Raw genomic sequence first — 17,217 nt, forward strand, 5'->3', positions numbered from 1 at the left:
GTGCTTTTCTCACTGGCAGGAATATGAGGCTGTCATAGAGTTGAGGCACCGATGTTTGTCTTTTTTTTTTTCTTTTCTTTTTTTTATAGATAATTCTGTGTCAGAAGACGATTGGCGATCAGGCAGCTATGTTTAAAAGCCTTCATCATGACATCATGCTTCTCAGATCAATAGTTGGCTCCTGTTACACCCCTTTTTTTTCACAATTCATAGGCGTTCCTTTCCAAGTTGAGTGGTTATGTTTGATTTCTTCATGATAGAATATATATTGTATGTAATAACACAAAAGATCAGTAAACGAGCAGAGTAGTAGTCATCCATCTGCAGTTATATCCAGTCCGTTTTCTTTTATTCCTAAAATATTTGTACAGAACACAATAGCAAAATCTGAAATAGTTTTTTTGTACCTTTTATTGCGGTCTTCTTTTCTGTACAGTACAAGCCTGTGTGAACCTTAAGTCCTATCATGGCATTCCAGGTCACATCAATTGTAGCATTTAGCCGAGAGGAAAAAGAAAATTTCTTATTAGTTATGAAAGCATTATTCCAACTCTTTGTGGTTTTATTGAAAAATGATTTAGCTACTAAATATGGCGTACGCCCCTCGTGTTTCTCCGGTGAGTCTACCTCTCATTTCGGGTGTTTTATAATTGAGAGCACAGACACCTGGAAACTCCAACGAAGATAAAGCTAACCAGGCTTATTCTTCCTCTAATAAATGCATCGGCGTCCGGTTATTCAAATTGGTTGCTATTGCCTTGATTTCACTGTTTCGTATATGTGAAAAGTGCTTTAAAAGTTGATTTTTTTTTTCTTCTTCTAATCATAGAAATTTGTTTACATATTGAGTTTAAATTGTATCACTGGGCAGCGTTTTGAATGTACATTTTAAAAAAGGAAAAGAGAAGTTATTGATAGAATTTGTTGCTACAATTGGACTTTAAATGTTGCGATTATTAACACTAAAATGGTGTTTCTTTTTTTTCTTTTTCTTTTTGCCATGTTAATACGCATGTAGTAATTCGTATTGTATACTATCACTTTATTTAACCCAATCACTTCCATCTGTAAGTAAGTATAGTTTTTTGTTTTTGTTTTCATCACTGGACTACATTGTCTTGTAGCCAAACTTGGGAAATGGCTTTTATATTCGGTTTAAAAGCATTCCAGTGGTTTGACGCGTAATGTAACCCAGTTTGCCATTTTTAAAATCCAACATAACATCACATTGAGCATCGAGCACTTGTTGGATTTCCTAATCCCAGAGTGGATCACCAGCAAAACTGTAGATGTTGTACAGAACATGGATATGAAGTTTGTTGTTTTCCCACACGGCTGTTGTGAGTAATTGAAAAGAACACAAAAGATGTCTTTTTCACCATGATTTTTTTATTTTATTTAACTTTTTGGTTCTAAACTGTTTATGAATTATAGAATTTATGAAATAGTTGTTTTAAACTAAACCAAAGTGTTATTAAAAAAAAAGGAGGAATTTATCTTGCATCTTAAAGTAGAACCGTGTACGATTGCATCAGTAATGCATAAAGTGTAACCAGCAAAAACATCCATTTATCCATAACTTTATTTTTATAATTCTCTTTTGGTTCTTTGTTTTCTTACAAAAAAAGTGTGTTTAGGTTTTTATTGTGCATGACCTGATATTTTGCATTACAAAAAAAAAAAAACAATATATAAATTGTACAAATCTATATTGTTTAGTTAGTTGTAAGCTTTGCCACACTAGGCTTTTAACCGATTTGCATTTATCAGTCATGTTGATTGATTTATATTTGGTCGCCATTGCGTTTGTTGATTCAATGTCCTCTAAAATGCCATGAATGTCTCCCCTGTAATCTTATTCTGATAAAGACAAAGATTCAGTGAATGTAAATATGTCTGTGCTTATATAATTTGTTTCTTCTACCTGTATATTATCTGTGTTGTGGCATTTCCCATCACCTAAAGTGGTATAAAGATTTTCCTCTGAATCAGAAAAGCTCTCAGTAAAATATTGAAATCATAAACCCATCTCTGGCTTTTTGTTATAATATTTATTGTACATACTTTGGTCTTGTCCTCACACAAGTGTCATCAGCTTAGACAAGGTCCTTCAAAGTACACTATGCCAAGTGCTCATAAAACATGGTATTACTTATGGAAATGGTAACATGGTAATACCATTTCCATAAGTAATACCATGCTTATTAGCACTTGGCATAGTGTACTTTGAAGTACCTTGTAGTTCTGTGCAATACCATAGTACATAAATATGGAAGTCGTTTATTATCATGGCATGGGGAACGTTTTTAACGTCGTTTTTTTTTAACGAAATAGATACCGTTGTATGACATACACACACCGATAGTTAAAGTATGGCGTTTGTATTATGAACACAGTTTTATATTTGAAATGTAACATTTGCAGGGAAAATATTTATTTGAACAGCCACGGCACGGACAAGCAGCTTCCGTGCCACAACAATGATGGCCGCTCGATCCGTGTAGTGAATCTGAAGTGCGGCCACGCCCATGATCGGGATGCGCATGCGCACTGCAGAACGCACACTTTTATTTTGAAATTCGTGCGTGACAGAAAGTGCGATAGGTCGATTGCATTCTTGTTTACGTCACTGCATTGTTGAGCTTGAGGAAGCGACTGACAATTCATCGAGCTCTCGAACTTTGACAAACAGTGACTTTTCTGACTTTTCCACTGTGTCTAAATGCATGCCGTTAAACCCGTTATTCTCAATGCATGTTTGTAGTAAAGTTTAAACGGGTGTGAGTTAGCTCGTCAGCTCTCTGGCTGCATTGAGTTGCTGTCAGGTCACAGCGACAGTGAAGTGCAACACTTATCGATCAACATCAAGAAACCCCCTGGAGCTTCTCTATCGATCCTCATTGGTTGTGAGTGATGGGGGCCCACAGGAGCGAGGGACGCCGGGAATGGCTCCAGCAGGATTTCACTGAGCAGCAGGTACAGTCAGTGGTGAGTCAAACATCATCTTCATCTTCATCATCATTCTCTCATCATCATCATAACCGAATATGAAACTTGTAAAGAACATTTCCGGGTCATGTTTCTTCCCATAAGAAAAAGAAAACTCATATTTAATTTGCACAAAGAAAATTATGCCTGCTTTTTGGAAATCATTCATGATAGTCAAGTTCCCAGATCCTTATTACTGGAAAGTTTTATCTATTTATTTATTTTTATAATTTTTTTAAGAACAAATTAGTCTCATTCTTCAAGTGTAATATATATATATAACTTACATATGTGAAACTCGAAAAATTAGAATATCGTGCAAAATTTCATTTATTTCAGTAATTCAACTTAAAAGGTGAAACTTATTTATTATATAGACTCATTACAGTCAGTGGTGAGTCAAACATCCTCATCATCTTCATCATCATCATCATCATTCTCTCATCATAACCGAATATGAAACTTGTAAAGAACATTTCCGGGTCATGTTTCTTCCCATAAGAAAAAGAAAACACATTTAATTTGCACTTTTTGCCATTTTCATGATAGTTAAGTTCCTAGATCTTTATTACTGGAAAGTTTTATCTAATTATTTATTTATTTTCTTTTCATTTCTCTTTTTATTTTTAAGAACAAATTAGTCTCAGTCTTCAAATGTAAGAATGAGACCATATATATATATATATATATATATACAGGTGAAACTCGAAAAATTAGGATATCGTGCAAAAGTTCATTTATTTCAGTAATTCAACTTAAAAGGTGAAACTAATTTATTATATAGACTCATTACATGCAAAGTGAGATATTTCAAGCCTTTATTTGTTATAATTTTTTATGATTATAGCTTATTAAAACCCCAAATTCAAAATTAGAATATTGTGAAAATGTTTTCATAAGCCATAATCATCAAAATTATAACAAATAAAGGCTTGAAATATCTCACTTTGCATGCAACTATAAATTGAGCATTATATTAAAATGTACAGTGTGTGTGATCCTGGCATAAAAATGATGAATTATATATCTCCACTTTAATGGCAGAATCCCTGGAACATCATGATCAAACACAGACAGGTGCATCGCAGGGGACGGCGCTCACAGATGACGGTTAGGTAAGTCCGCTAATGTGTAGTTCAAGATTAGTTTCCATTGGGAAAATACTTTCCCAGGTTAAGATGCTGTAAGACATCTGTGGCTCTTTCAAAACATCGCTGTTCGACTGAACGTGTCATTATGTGTAGTTATACAGATCCGGTCATTTCCATGGATCTTCTGCGGACCGTTCTGCAGCCCAGCTTCAACGACGACATCCTTGCTGTGTTTAGAAAGTATATGAAGGTGAGTGACACATGCGTTTTTCGGGACTGGTTGTGTGTGTGTGATTAAATTGCACTGATTGGGTCTCATTCATGAAACACGAGCAGAACGAATTTTTGTGTAGATCGTGTGTAAAGTGGTTCTGGCGTACATTTTCGGATTCATTAAAATGTTCGTATTTCCCAAATGTTAGTTGGTACGAAAGAAATATACACCTGCTCCCAGCCACGTGTAATTATGCGTTTAACATCCGAACATTTTGCTTATTAATAACGGCTACATTTTAATTCACCTTAATCGGGTACATATTTACACAGCATTTTGAAAAAATATGATATATAGTAATTACATTCGTTTTTACTTTTATTATGAGAGCCAGTGATAGCATCTGCAAACGGAACACTTTAATCAAATAATTAATTGCTTTCAATAGGGCTGGGCTTTATTTTTTCGAAGTGAACTAATTTGTTTTTTCCAGTCGAGCTTCATGTCGAACCATTTTCTCTTCACTTCTGGGACTGTTCGATTAACAGATGAAACTCCAGTAACTGCGTCTGTAATATCTGCCAAGCTTCCTTTTTTTTAGGACCTGATACGCCACTATGTACGCTTGAAAATAAAATGTGGCGTTTTGAATGAACTTCTGATAATAAAATATTATCTGATAATGAGAAATTTTTATTTTTCATTCGCTTTTGAGAAGACATGTGGAAATCCTTTGTTTGGTGTCGTAATGTGATGCCCATATATAGTTGTCAGTCGGATTTAATGGGCGGGATTTATGGTAATTGAGAATGAGCGTGCACGCGCGTCCCATTTACGACTGATTGGAATTCATTAACACACACATTTCACTATCACATCTGACGTTTACGAAATATTTGTGAATCAGGAGAAGAGTTTTCGGGAAGGTCTCTTTACGCGCAGATCACTCACATATTTACTTGTATATTTACGAATGTTTCATGAATGAGACCCATTGTGTTTGTTTTTACGGCACAGTTTTTTGAGAAGGCGGCCAGCAATGTGAAGGAGAACGTTGGTGGAGAAGTGCAGCCCGATCAGCTCATCAGAGATGCTTGCAGAAACTGCCTGGAACATGTAAAACTTCATTTATACACACATTTTGTCAAATATTTAGGCTAACATTAGTGGTGAATCAGCCTGTGTGAGGTAAATGTTTGGAAATGTTCTGTTTTAGGCGAAGCTGCTCTTTCCTGATGCGGAGAAAACGGCTCAGAAACCTAGTGTTGACGCCACAGTGAAGGTCCGTGTTATCCAAATTGTTATGCACTTCATTGAGAATTTCATTTCCGATCTCAGTGATGACCTGTGAAAACCTATAAATACGTCTGATATTTTTTTAGTTCTGATGTATTTGAATTCAATTCTGAATTGTTGTTTTCTGGGTTTCTTATTTTTTTGTTTGTTTGTTCGTTTCACAGCGTTCACGGCAGCCGGACGACACATCTGGCCAGAGAGACAGCCCCGTCCCTAAAAAGGTGAAGAGGGAAAAAATACACACACACACACACACACACACACACTCACACTCTCACTCTCTCACACACACACACACTCACACTCTCACTCTCTCACACACACACTCACACTCTCACTCTCTCACACACTCACACTCTCACTCTCTCACACACACACTAACACTCTCACTCTCTCACACACACACGCACACTCACACTCTCACTCTCTCACACACACACACACACACACACGCACACACACACACACACACACACACACACTCTCACTCTCTCACACACACACGCACACACTCTCTCTCACACACACACACACACACACACTCTCTCTCACACACACTCACCTCACTCACTCACTCACTCACACACACACACACACACTCTCTCTCTCTCTCTCACTCTCTCGCACACACACACTCTCTCACTCACACACACACACACACACTCTCACTCACTCACTCACTGCATTTATTTGATCATTTCTGTTATTGTAATATTATTATTTTTTTTATATTTGTAAAAAAAAATTACAGTTTCAAATAACTGTTTTTATGTGAATTTATTCCTGTGCTCAAGTGTCTTCAGTGTCACAGGATCCTTCAGAAATCACTCTGACATGCTGATTTGCTGCTCAAGAACCATTTATTATTATTATCAATGTTGATTAATTATTATTAAGTTTTTTAAAAGACTTAATAGTAGTGTATATATATAAAAATGCATAAAATCAAGCCCTCTTACCCATTTGTAAATTCCCTTAAAGGGTTAGTTCACCCAAAAATGAAAATAATGTCATTAATGACTCACCCTCATGTCGTTCTAAGCCCGTAAGACCTCCGTTCATCTTCGGAACACAGTTTAAGATATTTTAGATTTAGTCCGAGAGCATTCTGTCCCTCCATTGAAGCTGTATATACAGTCTACTGGCCATGTCCATAAAGGTAATAAAATCGTGTTATCTGGTGCGCCCGAGCTTCGTTTACAGTCTGAGGGAAACGCACGCTGCAAAAGTGTCTCATCCGCGACATGCACATTTACGCACCATTAAAAAAATGATATCCACGCAAACAATGTAGAATAGCTTGAATATAGCGTGCGTCTCCCTCAGACTGTAAACGAAGCTCGGGCGCACCAGATTACACTTCATCAGCGTCTTACGTCAGCGGCGTCACTGCGGAGTCCTGAACGCAGATTCACAACAGACCCGGGAGAGAATACAATGCGGAATAAAGTCTTATTTTGTTTTATTTTTGGACCAAAAAGTATTTTCGATGCTTCAAAAAATTCTAACTAACCCACTGATGTCACATGGACTACTTTGATGATGTTTTTATTACCTTTATGGACATGGCCAGTAGACTGTATATACAGTTTCAATGGACGGACAGAAAGCTCTCGGACTAAATCTAAAATATCTTAAACTGTGTTCCGAAGATGAACGGAGGTCTTACGGGCTTAGAACGACATGAGGGTGAGTCATTAATGACGTTATTTTCATTTTTGGGTGAACTTACCCTTTAAAGTGCCTATATTATTCTATTTTAAAGGTTCCTTATGTTTTGGAGTCTCTTACAAAACATTAACATGCATTAAAAGTCAAAAAACATTTTAATATTCTCATAACATCATATCTCATAAAAAGTCTGAAAACGGTTTGTTCGTAGATTCAGTCTCTCTAAACCCCTCCTATCCGAGAACCGACTTTGCTCTGATTGGTCAGATGGCCCAGTCTGTTGTGATTGGTCGAAAGTCAGCTTACAGCGTGTGTTAGGAACAAAATGGCCATTATCATATCTGTACTTCAGCTCTGGATCTTCCTCAGCACTAATACACAGTGATACGAACCGTACCGTTAGCGTAAACATTTTTCTGTATCAATTCGTTTACACGTGGACGGCTATTTTCATAAATGGACATTTCACGCCTCTCTGTTTTCAAAAATAACATTGTGCACACCTGTCAGTTTTCAGAAAAGTGTTTGTTTACACAAACCCGTGTATATGGCGTCAAGAGCATGCCAGACCTGTAGGTGGCAGTGTCACGAGAAGCTCAAGCACACGTTAGCCAATCAGAATCCAGAAAATAGTCGCATACTGTGACGTCGGCTGCCTAAAACTCAGTTTTTCTCAGTTTACATGCAAACATGCAAATTAAGTTTTCCAAAATCTCCAATCTGACCTTTTTAAGAAGTTTTTAGAAAGGATCGTTTTCAGAGGCGAGTTCTCCGTTTGCGTGTTAACGAAGGGAACAAACGAAGGGTAATGTCTCCGTTTTTCAAAATAAAGTATGTGTAAACGGGGCCTCCACTACAGCCACAGTGTTTGAGGGCGGGGCTAAGTTGATGTTGTTCGCAGCAGCCAATGAAGACCATAGGCTGGCATTATGCAAATTTGTTATGTAGATTTGTAACAGGACGTGAGACTGGAATTGCTGCCGACTCATTTTGGCATTTCAGAATCGATCCTTTCTTTTAGCAGACATTAACTTTATTTGTCATGTATTTGTTTTATTTTTAAAACCTGACAGACCTTTTACCTTCACAAACAGCTATATTACATACACTGCATTAAAGGTAATATTCGAAAAAGCATATTAAATGAACATTACCACACAAGCAAGAGTGCTGTTGTTCTGAATACCAACAATAATAAATACATAATTGTTGTTTATTTCCAGAGGAAAGGTCGTCCTCCGGGTCCAGTTGTACAGTACGACAGAACTGCCCAGTACAGCACTCCGTAAGTTTCCCTACAATTGGTTTTAATCTGATTTCTCCCTATATTAAATATTCAAGCCTTTGACTTTTTAAAGTATATTCCGCAGAGCGAAACCCAAAGTATCCGAGCCAATAAAGAGAGAAGGACCTAAGGTAGATATAATGTGCATTTTGGTTTAAAATGCCATAATAATTGATACTGACATGTTTATATGATATTAATGTGTCTGTGTTGATGTCTGTATAGTGGAACCCATCCAGACTCAGTGAGAACAGCACATTCGTTCTGGGATCCAGAGCAAATAAGTAAGTGTACAAAGGTTTGCTCAAATGCTTTTGGTCTTTGTTACTATAGCAAGCTGACATTAACATTAAACATGTGATTTGTACGTATTCATTCAACAAATGGAAATGATTTCAGGGCTTTGGGAATGGGTGGTACAAGAGGAAGAATCTACATCAAACACGCAGAGATCTTCAAGGTACTTTTTATTTATTTTTTACTTTTTTTTTACATTGATTAAGCCGTTTCTGTGTTCATGTGGAACGAGCCGTAATATCTTTTGTGTCTCAGTACGCCGCAGATGCTCAGGACAAACACTGGCTTTCAGAAAGACAGCACATGAGAGCCACAGGTGGAAAGATGGTGAGAAAATTACGTGTTTGTGTTTACAATTATTTTATTTATTTTCTCTAAAAAAGCAGTAAATTACAATTCTCCATCATCCTATTTAAACTGTTTCTCTTCTCAGGCCTATCTGCTTATAGAAGAGGATATTCTTGATCTTGCCCGAAATGATGACTACAAGTAAATAAACACATTTTCTTACTAAATAAAATATATAAAAGACTTATAAATACATTTTAGTATAAAAAGCTTGTATCTGCCACGGAATAAAACAATTTAAACAATAATTGATTTTTAAACGATCACTTTTACTCAGTACATGCTAGCTGGCAACAAAGGATTCCATTCATTATGCTAAGCTAAGCTAGAAGCGACCCTGCCAAACTAAAACAATGCATGCACTGAGACAAAAATCAATTTGCCCACCTATCTAAATGTAGGAAAGAAGGTGAATAAGCCCTATTTCAAAAAACGGAGGAGTGTTCCTTTCATTTTCAGAATTGTGAGATAAAATTTAATTTAATTGCGAGATATTAAGTCAGAATTGTGGGGGAAAAAATCTCAGAATTACATATTTACTCTCAGTTGCGAATTCTAGTCAGAATTGTGAGAAATTAACTCACAAACTCTATTTTTTTCTCACTATTCTGACTTTATTTCTTGTGATTGCGAGTTTGTATCTCACAATTCTGACTTTATAACTCGCAATTGTGAGTTTTTGTCATGCAATGCTGAGAAAAAAACTTCAGATTTGCGAGTTTATATTCTGACTTCATCACACAATTGTGACTTTATAACTCGCAACTGCGTGTTTATATCATGGAATTTTTGAAAAATAAATTGCAATTACCTTTTATTTTTTATTCAGTTGAGGAAACAAGCTTCCATGTGTTAGTGGGAACATGCATCATCATATTTTCTCTGAATTCTTAGGGACTGTCCTGACTTGAAGCTGGATGAATTGAAACCATTTATGGTGCCCATTTGGATGGTGGAGAAGATGCAGAAGGCAATGGAAGCTCAGAAAACAGAAAATGATCTTGTCATGTAATGCCAAACTCGCCAGGCAAGTCGATGGACCACGGACATTTCTCAGTGTTATCAATTTAGCATAACTGTAACTTTTTGTTGTTTGCTTGGCGATGTACACTGTAGACCCAGGCATTACGATCAAGTTGCCCAGTAATGGTTGTGTTGGAGGTTAACTTGGCAAATCAAATTTCCACATTTCAATTCACGGTACAGATCTGATTCCTTTTGTTTTTCTTTTTCTTTTTTATCAAAAAATGTGTGCTTTTTCATGAATTTGTATTTAAAGAATTGAATATCTAATGAGGCACGTATAGAGCCTTGAAGACTTTTTAAATTCTGTGGTTGATAGACATTTTGTATGTTTGTTTTGTGTGTGTTTTTCCTGAACATTTATCATATTTTTTTAACAAATATATTTTATGAATTTGTCATATGGTTTGTCATATCTGCTTTAAAAGGGAATGTACTTAGTCATATTCATTTCCCCCATTATTTCTCGCTTGTTAAATATACAGCTTTATTTTAAAGAACAAAAACAAAGCTACTTCCTTTAGCGGCATCATTTACACAATGGAGCTGTGATATTTTTACCTTAGTATCTTTTGTAATCTTGAATTAAAAAACAAACAAAAACTTACTTTTAACCGATTTTCTGGCTTATTACAAGTGTGGGGGGGTGGGGGGTATTTAAATTGTTTTCTAAATGAATTTCATACCTGTTACACACATGTCTGTTATATAACTGAAAATGTACGGTTTATTATTGTATGTAAATGAATTTACCAATAAACGGTTTGTGCTAAATGGTGTTTTCAAATTAATATCAAAATTGTAGTTATCGCTTTTGTAAAAGTATGAGCAGCAGCAGATTCAGAAGAATGACTCACACTCCTATGACACACTAGTCAACGGTTATAGACACGCCCACCTAGCTGTATCAACCAGTCAGATCAAAGTGTTTTGTGCCTAGCGTGAATGCTCATTGGTTGCTATGCGATCGCTTTGTTCGTAATCAGTGCTTCTGATTGGCTGAAACGGTGATAAGGCGGAGAATTCCGTTTGGCAACCTAAGTTTAAACAGGGGGGCGGGATGTGATTTAAAAAATTCGTTCAAGCATCGGTTAGTGTTGTCGACTCCACTGAACACAGCCGGTAATATACATATCATGTCAAATAATACAGCTATGAATTTAGATTTAAAGTTGGATTCTATACCTTTGAATAGATTGCTGTTTAAATGAGTTTGTTTATATGATTTTATTAGCGCATTCGCCAACTGACGAGTGGCTTTTTGTTGTTCATATTTCTCAGCTCTAGTCTAGATAACTCAAGATCTGTACTCGTTGTTTCGATAGTTTTATAAATGCTTGTATTTTATTAACATTAAGTTAGTTACGTATATTTGTTTAGGTTATGTATCTGCTGCTATACGTTATTATGAGTAACGTTAACTTAGGCCTTTAACGTTACCTTAACTTACATTCAAATGAGAAACCGTTTAACGTTAACTTATTGAACACGAACTCGAAGCAATGTCAGTCTTGTTAGTTTGTCAATTTATAAAAGATGAACTCGATTCAGCTTCATGGGTTTCCATCGACTGGTTTAGTTAGTTTAGCCTTGTTGACGAAGCTCGCTATCGCAACCTGTAAGTTACAACGTAACGTAAACGTGTTTTCTGTGTTGTAATCAGTGTAAGTTACGCATTTATAAACGTATGTTCCTCATGTCACCCGATCTCAGATCCGACGATGGCCTCTCAGAACATGGACCCCGCAGCCGCCGCTTCAACAGCAGCTCTGAAGGGCAGCGAGACGAGTACAAGTGTGTCCAAAGGATCAGTCACTAAAAGGTTTGATTGTCCAGATATTCGTTTTAAGTGTAGAGATAACTTATAACGTTATGTGCGACACACATGGGCCATCCTCTGAAAGAAATGCACGTAGGATTTATATTGGCAATATTTTTATAACTGGGAATCAATTCTAATGAGATCAATATGATATCATGTAACAACTGGATTCACATAGGCTTGTTTTATGCTTCTTTGGTTCGGGGAAACACTGTAGTCCGGTTCGGGGAAACACTGTAGTCCTTATCAGAACCGAATTTGTATTGAAATTGTGTTTATTGTACTGGAATTAAACAATATCACGTGAGCAAGTGTAAATTACTGCTTTTCTGAATGTCAGTGCGATTGTGATTCTGCTTTTATTGCGAGTTTAATAAAGAAGTTATAGTAACTTGTGTTTCTGAGTATGACAAAAACATTTTATTTATCCCCCTTCTGTCAAAAATGGTCACAAAAGAATTCAAACTGTACTGGGAGTTTCAAAATCCTTAAAGTTGAAATACATTGTGTTCTTTGTTATTGGTAATCATATTGGTCCTATCCAGAGCTAGAATGTACTTGTTGTTGTTTTTTCTGTCTTTTCCCCCCAGAAATTCATATTTCAGTAGAAATCTATTAGGACATTTGTGCCTAGGGGGTGCTAGTTTCTCAATTAGTTTCACTGCTGTTAATACCACTTTTAACACTTGCGTTTATCTTGACATCTGAAAATGACACTGGCGTTTACATGCATTGACCGTTCAATCGGACTGAAAAACATAATGTAAACACCTTAATCGATTCGATTGAGATCGATCCAAATTAAATTGATCTGATTGAAAGGGGTTGGGTTTATTCCTTTTCTTATCCGATCCAGAGAACATGTAAAAACTTGATCAGATGTAAAAAGAAACTGAAAGGACTGTGCATGTGCAATGGCGTAATAGAAACAAAAGGTGTGCATGTAAACAAAGCCACTGAACATCACTACGTCTCATTTGAAAAGAAAAATAAATATTAAGTAAAATAAAGTTTAGCACTTATTATTTTTCTTATTCACATTAATGTTCAATGTCTCTCCTTTCCCTCTGTAGGCTTCAGCAAGAGCTGATGACACTAATGGTAAGACCTTATATAACGTAGGTCTTCTCTTTTAAGGGATAGTTCATCCAAAAATGAAAATTGTCATCTACTCGCCCTCAACTTGTTCCCAACCTGTATGAATTTTCTTTTCTTTTTACTGAACACAAAAGATCTTGTGAATGTCAAACCAAACAGTTGATGGATTTCAATATAATTTTTACCCATGGGGTCCATCAACTGTTTGGTTACCCATATTATTTGTGTTCAGCAGAAGAAAGGAATTCATACAGGTTTGAAACAACATGTGGGTGAGTATGATGACAGAATATTAATTTTTAGATGAATGATCCCTTTAACGGTTGTATAACTCATGCTTTGTGTCAATGCAGATGTCAGGAGACAAGGGTATTTCAGCGTTTCCAGAGTCTGACAATCTCTTCAAATGGATCGGCACAATAGATGGAGCTCAAGGAACGGTGGGAGTTGTTTTTTTTCTCTTGATGTCAGGAAATGTGATTCTTGCATACAGTATTACTAACGTAGGTTGCCAGAGTCCAGCATAAATCTATGTTTCTCCACTATTTACTAGGTTTATGAAGGTTTGAGGTACAAACTTTCACTGGAGTTTCCTAGCGGCTACCCCTACAACGCCCCTCGGGTGAAGTTCGTCACTGCTTGCTTCCACCCGAATGTTGATGAGAATGGTTTCATCTGCCTAGACATTTTGAAGGACAAGTGGTCCGCACTTTATGACGTTCGCTCCATACTGCTGTCCATTCAGAGTCTACTAGGAGGTAAGTTCTGCGTTCACGTGAGAAACCAAGATTTGCCTCCCTTTCACATGAGTTTGAATTGATCATCTTTAGGATGTTTAATTGAAATTATAAAACGGATAGTTCCAGTCCTTGATTATGATTGGTTGAGCTGTCTTCGAAGCTGTCAAACACACACCTGTGACCGTGTTACATTAGTATTACTGCGCAACTACTGTTTGTGATTCTTTGTTGCTACATGTGTTGCTTGGCAACCTCTTTGGAACTACATTGCTTGGTGAAGGAATAATTGACCGTTCGCAAAACCCCGCCCTCTAACGGTTCTCGTCCAATCCTAGCTCAGCAACTGTAACTAAGGAGGAGGACCTCCGTCAAACATTCCGATTTCAGCAAGATAGTGCAATGATGCGCCTATGGCAGTGAGGTCTGCACGGGCTTAAAACTTGCTGTATTTTATGATTGCTTGCAACTATTATTAAAAAATAGGCTACATGTACAAACACCGTTTCACTACGGCACTGCGGCCCCTCATCAGTCAGCAAACAAGAGAGAAAAAAAAGAAAAAGAGCACGGACTTACTAATTACGAAACTTTGATGAGGTTGACCAGGTACACAGTCACAAATTCGTCTGGAACTCAAACATTAAACTTCAAAACAAAGTTTGCGCAGTTGCACAACTATTCACACAAATATATCCTTCTCAGTCGGCTGAGTTATGAATGAAGAGAACAGCATCTAGAGTTGATGGTTCAGCGCGTCCTCTGATTGCAGTGTTGTGAATGAAATAGCGCGCGCGGCGGCGGGAGCACATGTGCAAAACAGTTTTGTAAAATGATATGTGATCAAATAAAAATGATTGATATATAATTTTACAAAACTGTTTAGTGCATGTGCTCCCGTGCGCTATTCTGTCTATACTTTCTGTCGTGCCCTGGAGGATATGTCTGCTGCATTACTCCAAAACCAATCACTTAATGTATGGAGCTCAACCCAGTCATGGCTATGGTTCTCAATTGTTTGACGGGCGTAGTAACAATAACTAAGGGGCGTGGCTTTTGCGAACGGTCAATTGACAACAGGCCGTGAAAAATAATAACACCTGAGGTGGTAATGCGGTCACGAAGTGGATTGTGCATTATTTTTCGAATAATTAAACAGCCTCGAGTTAATTATTCCGTTTGTACAACAGTTACCACACCTCGAAATATTGTTCAGACGTATTTCAAGCCGTTTGTAAAGTTTTTGTCATTAAAACGCTCTTGTACGTAGGACTAATTCCTTGCGCATCTAAACACATGCTCCGTTGCTGATTCCAAAACGTAATTTTAGAGTTAGTAACGGAGGTTTGAGCCGCTGATAGCCGAGTAATAATGCTGGACACACTTCACGACTGACACATTCTCTGACTGAATGCAGCAGATTTTAAACACCGCTGTGAACACAGACTGAACGCGCTGAACACGTGCATGATCAGTTATGAGTATCAAATTACATTCATAACCGGCCTTACAGTAAGTGTGTCCCCGGCTTTATGCAGTTATTAATGTAGTTATGAGAGAGATAGAAGCATGTAGGTCAATGTTTATTTATTAATTCAATTCGTTTTAATTCGTTAATTCTTTTTTTCTATTAGTGACAGTAGACTTGCCTAATAAATGAAACTCAAAGCCCTTTTAACAAGTATAGGCCTATCAATAATTATTTAATTGTTATATTATCTGCAATAATTACAAAAACCCGTGCAGCAGGACTATCAATCTATTTAAATATTCAGTTTAATTTTCTATTGATTTTATATATAGGACTATATACTTTATTTATTCAAATTAAACTGCATGTTTCCATTGATTGTGAAGTTAGACATTGAAAATTGCAGATCAAGCGCATGGGGTTGCATGTTTTATTTTTTTTGTTATGAATTGTATCCTATTTCCGGTTATTACAGTGAACTACGCAAAGTGATATGGAACTGTAATGCGGTCAAGACCTGCCGGAACTGCTTTAGCCGTGCGGTTCGCTGAAATTAATTGCACACCGTAGAACGTTCGTCAACCAATTAGATTCAAGCATTCAACAGGCCTGTAGTATAAATTTGTTATAAAGGTTGTGTGTTTTTTTTGCTGGTGTTTATGGATAAAATAAATATATAAAACTTACTCCATAAAAATATTAATTTTAATAAGCAATAAGCCCCTTGAAGTAGTGTTTTACAGTGGATTTTGAACAGCTAAGGGGCGTTGTTAGGCACGACGCAGAGCTTATTGCTTTATTAATCAACACAACAGGATTTTCTATAATTAGACAAGTTTTACAACCGTATCATTTCATTAACTTTGCCGATGCCCATTTATCACCTGATATGTAGAATCCTTTAATTCCGATCTTGATTTATTTGAGGTGAACTACTTTATGTTAGTATGTAAAGTAGCATGTTTGTTTTCTGATTTGGTCTTTAAAGTAATTTATCGTTGTACTTCTGAATTCTTGTTTTTAGAACCCAACAATGACAGTCCAATGAACTCTGCAGCGGCTGAACTATGGGATGACCAGGAAGGTAAGGGAACATGCCAAAATGAAGCAGTTGTTTGAAACTGTAGTGTTTTTAGAGAATTATGCAATAAACTGACATGTTTCTGATCGCTTGTTGCAGCCTTCAAAGCCCATTTGCACGCAGCCTACAAGAAATGAACACATGTCTGCCTCTTGTTTTGCCTGTTTCTCTCCTTGTTCATATTCATAATGTCAATGTTCTGTAATGTCTTTGTGTATATTATTTCTGTGTTGTATTAAACTTGCCTAAATAAAATGCTGAAAGAAATGTGCTTAGTTACTAGAATAAAAAAAAGTTGGAAATAAGACTATAATGTTAAATGTTTCCTTTATTTATAATTTTTATTTTATTTTTTTACAGTATTAAGGCTGTGGTGAATAACTTTGACACCATGTTCAGACTGTCATAAAGGAGTAGTTCACTTAAAAGAAAATTCTGTCATAATTTACTCACCCCACGTTGTTTCAAACCTGTATGAATTTCTTTCTTCTGAACACAAAAGACATTTTGAAGAATGTCGGTAACCAAACAGTTGATGGATCGTATTGACTTCTATAGTATTTTCTTTCCTACTATGGAAGTCAATGGGGTTCATCAACTGTCTGATTACCGATATTCTTCAAAATGTTAAGTTTAAATTTAAGTTAAGGCGAGGCACTGACGGCAGGCAAAAACATTGCTTGTTTGTTTGTTTTATACTGGTCAATTTTGAGATTTTTGTCTTCAATAACATGTCTTTTTTTTCAGACTTGTGGTGGGGAAAAAAGTCAGAAATACACATTTAGGTCTTTATTT

The 17,217-nt window shown here is 36.5% G+C and overlaps 2 protein-coding genes across 3 annotated transcripts; both read left to right on the forward strand.

The window, feature by feature from the left end:
- The first annotated feature begins 2,460 nt into the window (after positions 1-2,460).
- ube2c (ubiquitin-conjugating enzyme E2C) lies at positions 2,461-10,426 on the forward strand. Of its 2 annotated transcripts, none has more exons than XM_079628002.1 (13): positions 2,461-2,988; positions 4,033-4,103; positions 4,233-4,329; positions 5,311-5,409; positions 5,510-5,575; positions 5,754-5,810; positions 8,484-8,545; positions 8,631-8,676; positions 8,771-8,829; positions 8,945-9,005; positions 9,098-9,169; positions 9,276-9,331; positions 10,085-10,426. In XM_079628002.1, exons 1-13 carry the CDS (start codon positions 2,914-2,916, stop codon positions 10,200-10,202), a joined length of 939 nt encoding a protein of 312 aa, XP_079484128.1. In that variant the 5' UTR covers positions 2,461-2,913; the 3' UTR covers positions 10,203-10,426. The 2 variants fall into 2 exon arrangements, with proteins under 2 accessions (XP_079484128.1, XP_079484127.1); XM_079628001.1 differs by having other exon boundaries at positions 2,560-2,988; positions 8,619-8,676.
- Positions 10,427-11,208: 782 nt separating this feature from the next.
- LOC307006631 (ubiquitin-conjugating enzyme E2 C-like) lies at positions 11,209-16,729 on the forward strand. The gene is made up of 7 exons (XM_079627799.1): positions 11,209-11,335; positions 11,927-12,035; positions 13,109-13,136; positions 13,487-13,573; positions 13,687-13,891; positions 16,366-16,425; positions 16,522-16,729. The coding sequence occupies exons 2-7, from the start codon at positions 11,935-11,937 to the stop codon at positions 16,557-16,559; spliced, it is 519 nt and encodes a 172-aa protein (XP_079483925.1). The 5' UTR covers positions 11,209-11,335; positions 11,927-11,934; the 3' UTR covers positions 16,560-16,729.
- Positions 16,730-17,217: the final 488 nt, after the last annotated feature.

The sequence above is a fragment of the Phoxinus phoxinus genome (assembly GCF_949152265.1).
Source record: "Phoxinus phoxinus genome assembly, chromosome: 11".
In the NCBI taxonomy this organism is placed as follows: domain Eukaryota; kingdom Metazoa; phylum Chordata; class Actinopteri; order Cypriniformes; family Leuciscidae; genus Phoxinus; species Phoxinus phoxinus.

What these genes read in the sequence shown, in the direction of transcription:
- LOC307006631 (XM_079627799.1), top strand. Translation starts at nt 11,935, where the DNA reads ATGGCCTCTCAGAACATGGACCCCGCAGCCGCCGCTTCAACAGCAGCT. An exon ending in AAAGGATCAGTCACTAAAAG is followed by an intron (nt 12,036 to 13,108) that starts GTTTGATTGTCC and finishes TTCCCTCTGTAG; the next exon opens with GCTTCAGCAAGAGCTGATGA. An exon ending in AAGAGCTGATGACACTAATG is followed by an intron (nt 13,137 to 13,486) that starts GTAAGACCTTAT and finishes GTGTCAATGCAG; the next exon opens with ATGTCAGGAGACAAGGGTAT.
- ube2c (XM_079628001.1), top strand. Translation starts at nt 2,914, where the DNA reads ATGGGGGCCCACAGGAGCGAGGGACGCCGGGAATGGCTCCAGCAGGAT. An exon ending in AGCAGCAGGTACAGTCAGTG is followed by an intron (nt 2,989 to 4,032) that starts GTGAGTCAAACA and finishes CTTTAATGGCAG; the next exon opens with AATCCCTGGAACATCATGAT. An exon ending in TAAAGAGAGAAGGACCTAAG is followed by an intron (nt 8,677 to 8,770) that starts GTAGATATAATG and finishes ATGTCTGTATAG; the next exon opens with TGGAACCCATCCAGACTCAG.